This window comes from Acinonyx jubatus, chromosome E1 (genome assembly GCF_027475565.1).
Source record: "Acinonyx jubatus isolate Ajub_Pintada_27869175 chromosome E1, VMU_Ajub_asm_v1.0, whole genome shotgun sequence".
Taxonomy (NCBI): domain Eukaryota; kingdom Metazoa; phylum Chordata; class Mammalia; order Carnivora; family Felidae; genus Acinonyx; species Acinonyx jubatus.
In genome coordinates this window covers 57880444-57888234 of record NC_069397.1, presented here as the reverse complement: position 1 = coordinate 57888234, position 7791 = coordinate 57880444, and the positions used below count along the sequence as shown (strand labels likewise).

Below are 7791 nucleotides of genomic sequence, written 5' to 3'. Positions count from 1 at the left end.
TCTGTGCCACGTGACCGCGGGCGGGGGCGGGGCGGCGGGCCCGGAGCCGCCGCCATGCGCCGTCGGGGGCCGGCCTGCTGGGTGCTGCTGCTGGCCCTGGGGCTCTGCCGCGTGCCCGGGGCGCGCCCCCGGAACGTGCTGCTGATCCTCGGTGAGTGCGCCCTCGCGCCCCTCGCCAGCGAGCCCCGCAGCCCTCCCCGTGTGCCCTCTCTGCTGCCCCAGACTCTTCGCGCTCGGCTCCTCGGAGAGGGAGGCAGGGGCGGCCTCGCCCACCGTGGGCTCCGCAGGGGTCGGGCCGGCGTCCAGCGCCCCACTCCTGCCGCTGGCCCTGACCCTGCACCGCGACGCGTGCCCACAGCAGCCAGGGCCAGCCCTGCGGGTCCCCAGCTCGGGCAGCTGGGTGGCCTTCCAGAGCTCGGTGGTCCACAGCCCCCAGAGGGGTGGCGGTGGAGGAAGGAGCTGGCGTCCAAGTCCCCAGAGACGCGACTGGGGGCCGGCCGGGGTGGGGGGTGGGGGGCTCATCTCCTCCCCAGCGGGGAAACCCTGTAAGTTTGCCCTTCCCTTTTCAGACCCGGGAGCGCTGTGGCTCAGCTCTCCTCCTGGCTGAGCAGCGCAGCCCCCCCCCCCCCCCCCCCCGCCACCCCGTCCCCTCCCAGATATCCCAAGTTCTTCTAGCGCTCTGCTTTTCACGAGACTTGGTGACCAGAGCGGGGCTGTCACAAGACAACCCTGTTCTTTCCTCTTTTGAGGTCTGAGGCTCTGCCAGATTCACTCTTTCTGATTAAGTTTGTGGCCTCCAACCCGCCCTTCCGCTGATTGTAACATCCAGCTGCTCTCCTCGGGGGGCTCCCATCCGCTCCTCCCTGCTGGGGACACTGGTGCAGAAACCACAGCTCCTGCAGGGTGTGCGGAGCCCCGGGGCTGCCCAGCCACACCCACTCGCTAACACTCGACCTGAGTATTCTGTCTGGGGTGTCCTGCCTGCCTGGGTACCAGTCCCACCCGGTATCAGGCCACCGGAGTTTCATGCCTGTCTGCTGACCGCGCGCCCAGTTCTTGTGCGTGCCTGGTGGCATTCCCACTCGGGTGGCACGCCTGCCCAGATACAATGCCCACTTGGGTCCTGCCGCCTGGGTGTCACGCGTGCCTGGGCACCAGGGGCCCAGGCCACCACAGCAGGACTGCGGGTCTCCCTCAGTCCTGAGTCCAGCCCCCCGTGGCCTCTGCCTCTGCCTTCCTCAGCGGATGATGGGGGCTTCGAGAGTGGCACCTACAACAACAGTGCCATCGCCACCCCTCACCTGGATGCCCTGGCCCGCCGCAGCCTGGTCTTCCGCAATGCCTTCACCTCCGTCAGCAGCTGCTCTCCCAGCCGCGCCAGTCTGCTCACTGGCCTGCCCCAGGTGAGGGCAGCAGGGGTGTGGGAGGAGGGCTCTCGACACCGACACCGAGAGCCCCTCCCTGACCTCCCCTGGGGATGGGCCCACCCTCTTCTCCCCACTCCCAGCCAAGCGGGTTCGAGTATGGGCTAGAGGGCGCCCTCTCCGCTGCTCTGTGTGACCGTGACCAAATCACATACTCGCGAACCTCAGTCTTCTTCCCTGTGAAATGGGGTCTTGAGAACACCTCGTTCCCGGGATTCTTACGGGATTGGCCAAGCTCATACTTTATATGGAAAGCGCATAGCCAGGTGCCTGGCATGCGGTTGTCCGGGGTTAACTTCTGTCACACTGTTATCCCGGGAGCTTGAGTGATGGTAGGAGCTACCACATAAACGTTTACTCTGTATTGTGTGTGCTAGAATACGTGTAGTGCAAAACTTACCATTTTGATTCTTTTTTAAAATATTTTTTAAATGCTTTTTCATTTATTTTTGAGAGCACCCCCATGCAAGGCTGTGGGGGAGGGGCAGACAGAGAGGGAAGGAGACATAGCGGGCTCTATGCTGACAGTGCAGCGCCCAACGCGGGGCTCGAACTCCTGAACCGGGAGAGCGTGACCTGAGCCAAAGTCAGGAACTTAACTGACTGAGCCACCCAGGCGCCCTCGTTGCAGTCACTTTTTTTTTAAGTGTGTGACTGGGCGACCTCAGATACGCTCACGTTATCGCGTGGCGTTCCTGCTGTCTACCCCCGGAACTTAATCGTGTTCCCAAACCGAAGCTCTGTGCCCGCTGACTCCCTGTGCCCCTCCCGGTCCCTGGTACCTTCTATTCTATTCGTCTCAGTGCATGCGGTTGCTACAATGTTTGTCCTGTGGGCACTGGCTGATGTCACCGAGCGTAGTGGCCTCGCGGGAACGTCGTAGCAGGCGTCAGGATGCCCTTCCTTGCGGCCAAAACACCGTGTGAGGTTCCGTCACGCGGGTCTGGCACATTTTGCTTACCTGTTCAACCGCCGATGGATGCCGAGGTTGCTTCTACTCCTGACTGTCGTGAATAACGCTGCTGTGAACTCGGGTGCACGAGTACTTACTCCCGATGTGTTACCCCGAGACACCATCTTCCGGGGAGCCGGTGTGCTCTGTGCGTCCCCATTGGAGAGACCAAGGCCATGTGTAGGCGGCCCATGTGTGGCCACTACCCAGACACCTCCTGGAAGGTTACTCAGGCAGCTGTGAGCTGCACTCCCGTCCGGGCCATAGGAATGAGGAGAGCACTGTTCCAGCTTGTCTTACGTCTTTCCAGTCTCAGTTTGTAACGTGTGTGACTGTTTTTTTTTACGCTGTAAAAAATCCAGTTAATCGGGGCGCCTGGGTGGCTCAGTGGGTTAAGCGTCCGCCTTTGGCTCAGGTCATGATCTCACGGTTTGTGGATTCGAGCCCCACGTCAGGCTCCACGCTGACAGCACAGGGTCTGCTTGTGATCCCCCCCCCCCGCCCCCTTCTCTCTGTGCTTCTCCTACTCGTGCTCTCTCTCTCTCTAAATGAGCTTAAAAAAAATCCAGTTAACAGTGGTTTGCCGCCGTGGCATGTGCTCGCAACAAAAAAGCTGGAAAACCCAGGTAGACAAAAAAGAAGGAAATAAAAGCCACCCCTTGGGGCACATCTCCGGCGTGCTGTTTCCCCTGCTGACGTCCTACGGTAGGGGCCAGACGGAGAGGCCGTGGAACTCTCCCTGGGTGCCGGCCGCCCGAGCCGAAAGGGGGCCCACAGAGGGCCCGGCGACGAGCCACAGGGAGAGCCGGGCAGGTGGGGCCCCGCGTCACGCGCGTCTCTGCCGCAGCATCAGAACGGGATGTACGGCTTGCATCAGGACGTCCACCACTTCAACTCCTTCGACAAGGTGCAGAGTCTGCCGCGGCTGCTCGGCCAGGCCGGCATCCGCACAGGTGAGCGGCTTCCTGCCACAACGGGGACCGGACAGGCCCCCTCGGGGCGAGCCCCGTGTCGCCTGCTCTGAACACCCGAGGTCCTCGGCCTTTCCCCTGAGCCCTGGCTCCGTGAGGACAAGGGCCCGGGCTGACCCCCTAGAGGCCACACCAGGGCAGAGCTTGGGGGGGGGGGTGCAGAAGGGAGCGGAGGGGGACGGGATACCTCAGGGGCTCTGGAAGGCCCGTGTCCCCACCTCCAGGCATCATTGGGAAGAAGCACGTGGGGCCCGAGCCGGTGTACCCGTTTGACTTCGCCTACACGGAAGAGAACGGCTCTGTCCTCCAGGTAGGACGCAACATCACCAGAATTAAGCTGCTCGTCCGGAAATTCCTGCGGACTCAGGATGACAGGTGCGCGGAGGCCCCCAGCCCCTTACCACCCACCCCCTCGGCCAGATGCACATCCCAGAGTCTTTAGTTGGGATTCTTGGAGACCCCAGGTGGAGGAGCGGGGGAGGGGGAGAAAGTTCCAGATACTCAAGTCAGTGTGGTCAGAGGGAGAGGAGAGGGGACGTTTTCAGTTACAGAGGAGGGGACGGTCCCGAGGGGTGTTCCCGCCTGAAGAATGGGGCTCCGCAGAGTAGAAAGCCAGGTGGCATGTCAACCAGCTGACCTCAAGACTCAAGCCCCTCCCCCCCCGGGCAGGCCCTTCTTCCTGTATGTCGCCTTCCACGACCCCCACCGCTGTGGGCACTCCCAGCCCCAGTACGGGACCTTCTGTGAGAAGTTTGGCAACGGGGACAGCGGCATGGGGCGGATCCCAGACTGGACCCCCCAGGCCTACGACCCACAGGACGTGGTGGTAGGACAGCCCCCCGCCGTGTCTCCAAGACGCTCGCTTACCCTTCTTCTTCCGCCTCGTAAATCGGGGGGGGGGGGGGGCTTGGCAGCCTGGGCCCCCGGGTATGTGACTTTAGCACGTTTAACAAGAGACTGGATCCGGTTCCCGTCTGCGCGGCCGGCAAACAAGTGTTAACGTGTCTAGAAGCAGGGACGTTCTGGGCCCCACCGTTCACCGTGGAGCAGGATTTCGGGCCCTGGGAGGGGGGCTGGCCCTCATCTACCGCCGTTCAAGGGCTGGCCACCCCTTCCCCCGGCCTCCGTGCTCTAACCCTGGCTTTGCCCTCACCTGCTCCCCCAGGTGCCCTACTTCGTCCCCGACACTCCCGCAGCCCGAGCTGACCTAGCCGCCCAGTATACCACCATCGGCCGCATGGACCAAGGTGGGTTCCAGGAGACCAGACGGCGGTGTGCTGCAGCTTGCAGCCCGTGCTGGACCAGAGGTCTGAAGTCGTGGCAGCAGGGCCGTGTCCCCTGCAGCCTCTGGGGCACAGGACAGTCCTCCTGCCTCCTCCAGGGTCTGGTGGCCCCAGGTGTCCCTTGGCTCGTGGCCGCACCCTTCCAGTCTCTGCCCGGCCTCACTAGCCTCGTACGTCTTGGCTGTGTCTCTCCTTATAAGGACCCTTGTCGTAGGCTTTAGGGCCCACCTGGACGATCACCTGAAGATCTGTGACGGTGACATCTGTAAAGTCCCCTTAACTAAATGAGGTCACGTTCACAGGTTCTGGCGGGTTCGTTTCCCTTCGCAGGGACCGCCGTTCAGCCACTACAGAAAGTTGGAACCTTTATCGTTTGGCGCCATTAGTGGGTGGTGACCTGGGAAGGGAGAAAGTGTGGAGGGACTCCTGTCTTCCGGCCGTCGCCCCGTACGGTCCCTGCTACCCACACGGGGCAGGCATGAGATTCCAGAAAACAAACCGGCCGTGTGGGTGCCACGGATGTGCTGAGGGATGGCCGGCGTCCCCGGCCCCCTCCAGGACAGGGTGCTGGGTGAGGGGCCGGGGCGGTGGCCAGGGGAGGGGGGCAGACAGCAGAGATCCAACAGGTGGACGGAGGAATGTGTGAGTGCCCGCACACCCCCTCCCCTCCATGCCTGTCTGTGGCTGAGCTCTGCTGTCCCCTCCGCACCCCCAGGGGTGGGACTCGTGCTCCAGGAGCTGCATGAAGCAGGTGTCCTGAATGACACCCTGGTGATCTTCACGTCCGACAACGGGATCCCCTTCCCCAGTGGCAGGACCAACCTGTACTGGCCGGGCACCGCCGAACCCTTGCTGGTGTCGTCCCCGGAGCACACGAAACGCTGGGGCCAGGTCAGCGAGGCCTACGTGAGCCTCCTAGGTATGGCTCCGCGGCTCACACGGGGGGGGGGGGGAGGGGGAGGAGAGAGGGGGCAAATTTAGTGGTATCACCGTGTCCAGACACCGCTCTACATCCCCTATCTTACGTGGTTCCCACACCACCTGGGCAGAGAAGGGAGGGCCACCCCGTTCTATAAGTGCAGATGGGGATCAGAGAGGTAAGGTGAGTTGCCCAAGGGCACACAGCTTGTAAGCATCAAGATAGGATTCTAGCTTCGGTGTCGCTGCCCCTGAGACTGTTGCTTTTTCCCCGGGTGAGTGTCAGAGCCCCCTGGAGTGCTAGGGAACGTCCACGTGGTGTGCACGTGGACATCCCCAGAGTGTCTGAGAATCTGCATTGCTGATGCCGGGGAAGCTGACTTTGAGGGGCCAGGGCAGCTTGGGGCCCCCATCACCCTTTGGCCCCAAAGCACAAGTTCAGTAGCACTGTGGCCACGGCACAGGACAAGAACAGATGAGGCCCTCCGAGGGGGCTTCCTTACGGACCTGAGAGATTTTACCAGGAGCCCCAGTATTGCCAAGTTGGAGCCTCTCATTAAGCCATCGAAGGCGTCACGTCCTAGAGGTTTGGGGCCACAGTGGCAGGTTGGACCCAGCACGGCTCCCTGGTGGTGATCTGGTGTGCAGGGGGGCCCAGCAGCGTTCCAGAAAGGCTTGGATCGAGCCCTTCCGTGGTGGGGGCTCTCATGCCAAGACCCCGCCTCCTTTGCAGACCTCACGCCCACCATCTTGGATTGGTTCTCCATCCCTTACCCGAGCTACGCCATCTTTGGCTCGAAGACCGTCCGGCTCACCGGCCGGTCCCTCCTGCCGGCGCTGGAGGCAGAGCCCCTCTGGAGCACCGTCTTTGGCAGCCAGAGCCACCACGAGGTCACCATGGCCTACCCCATGCGCTCCGTGCACCACCGGGACTTCCGCCTGGTGCACAACCTGAACTTCAGGATGCCCTTTCCCATCGACCAGGACTTCTACGTGTCGCCCACCTTTCAGGACCTCCTGAATCGCACCGCGGCCGGCCAGCCCACGGGCTGGTACAAGGACCTCCGTCACTACTACTACCGGGACCGTTGGGAGCTCTACGACCGCAGCCAGGACCCCCACGAGACCCGGAACCTGGCCGCTGATCCACGCTATGCCCAGGTTCTGGACCTGCTCCAGACCCAGCTGGCCAAGTGGCAGTGGGAGACCCACGACCCCTGGGTGTGTGCTCCCGATGGTGTCCTGGAGGAGAGGCTCTCTCCCCAGTGCCGGCCGCTCCACAATGAGCTGTGAGGGTCGCCCGGGGGACGTGGGAGGCCTCCCCACGCCCGGTCCCCACCTTTCCAGCTGAGGCGGAGGGAGGGGCAGCGACCCTCCCGTCTGAGCAGGGCTCTCCCTGATGCTGGGGTCCACTGCGTGGAGGGGGGAGTGGTGGGGCCTGTGCCCGGCTCCTTCCTCCGCCCGTGGGAGTGGGGACGCGGTCGTCCTGGTGTCCGAGTCATGTCTCAGCACAGGACTTGCAGGAAGGGGGGCTTGTTTCCTGGGTTCGGCTGGGGACCTGTCAAGAGAAGGCACTGGGACCTGGGGCTCAAGACCTTCATTCTTCGGAGCCCACAGACGTCCCCGCGCCCTTCACCCGGGAGGAGCTGGGCCTCCGTGTGTCCCACGGGTGGCGGTGGCCCCAAACCGCACCGTATGTGGGAACCCAGTGTCTGGCTCGTGTCAATCCCTGGCCTTGAAAACTCTTCGAACAACCCTTGAGCGTGTTTTGCGTCCTTCGCTTTGCCCCACGGTCCAGTTCCCGACCCTGGCGGGGTTTCCGCCAGGCTGCTGATCCGTGGCAGGCTTCCCGGGTGCCGAGTTTCGTTCTGTGGTCTGTGTGAGCAGAGCTCATCCTTTCTGAATGTCCAAGCACGAAGACCCCATCCTGTGGCTTGGGTTAGTTCTGTCCGGCTGGATGCCCGTGCTGCTGCTCGTAGCTGCCCGGACCTGCCCAGCTTCTACCTGCTCAACCTGGAAAGACCCAGAAAGCGGGGGCTTTTTCCCTTGAGTGGTGGGCTCCTGCCTTCCTCCCCTCCCCTGCCGACCTCATCCTGGCGGCGTAAGGACAGAGCCATGGTCCAGGGCACCGGAAAAGCTTTATTTCAGTAAAATACAGAGAAGTTCATTTTCTGACCTCATTTGCGATAATGGCGGTCTGAGTCCTAGAGCAACCGCCCGAGGCACTCAGACTCAGGGCCGCT

At 62.8% G+C, this 7791-nt stretch overlaps 1 protein-coding gene across 2 annotated transcripts; it reads left to right on the top strand.

The window, feature by feature from the left end:
- Window position 1: 1 nt before the first annotated feature.
- Window positions 2–7715, top strand: SGSH (N-sulfoglucosamine sulfohydrolase). Of its 2 annotated transcripts, XM_027052529.2 has the most exons (8): window positions 2–151; window positions 1243–1403; window positions 3224–3329; window positions 3572–3722; window positions 4017–4173; window positions 4513–4594; window positions 5346–5549; window positions 6282–7715. In XM_027052529.2, exons 1-8 carry the CDS (start codon window positions 55–57, stop codon window positions 6839–6841), a joined length of 1518 nt encoding a protein of 505 aa, XP_026908330.1. In that variant the 5' UTR covers window positions 2–54; the 3' UTR covers window positions 6842–7715. The 2 variants fall into 2 exon arrangements, with proteins under 2 accessions (XP_026908330.1, XP_053068822.1); XM_053212847.1 differs by lacking the exon at window positions 2–151 and having other exon boundaries at window positions 1285–1403; window positions 2228–3329.
- Window positions 7716–7791: the final 76 nt, after the last annotated feature.

What these genes read in the sequence shown, in the direction of transcription:
- SGSH (XM_027052529.2), top strand. Translation starts at nt 55, where the DNA reads ATGCGCCGTCGGGGGCCGGCCTGCTGGGTGCTGCTGCTGGCCCTGGGG. An exon ending in TGCTCACTGGCCTGCCCCAG is followed by an intron (nt 1,404 to 3,223) that starts GTGAGGGCAGCA and finishes TCTCTGCCGCAG; the next exon opens with CATCAGAACGGGATGTACGG. An exon ending in CATCGGCCGCATGGACCAAG is followed by an intron (nt 4,595 to 5,345) that starts GTGGGTTCCAGG and finishes CCGCACCCCCAG; the next exon opens with GGGTGGGACTCGTGCTCCAG.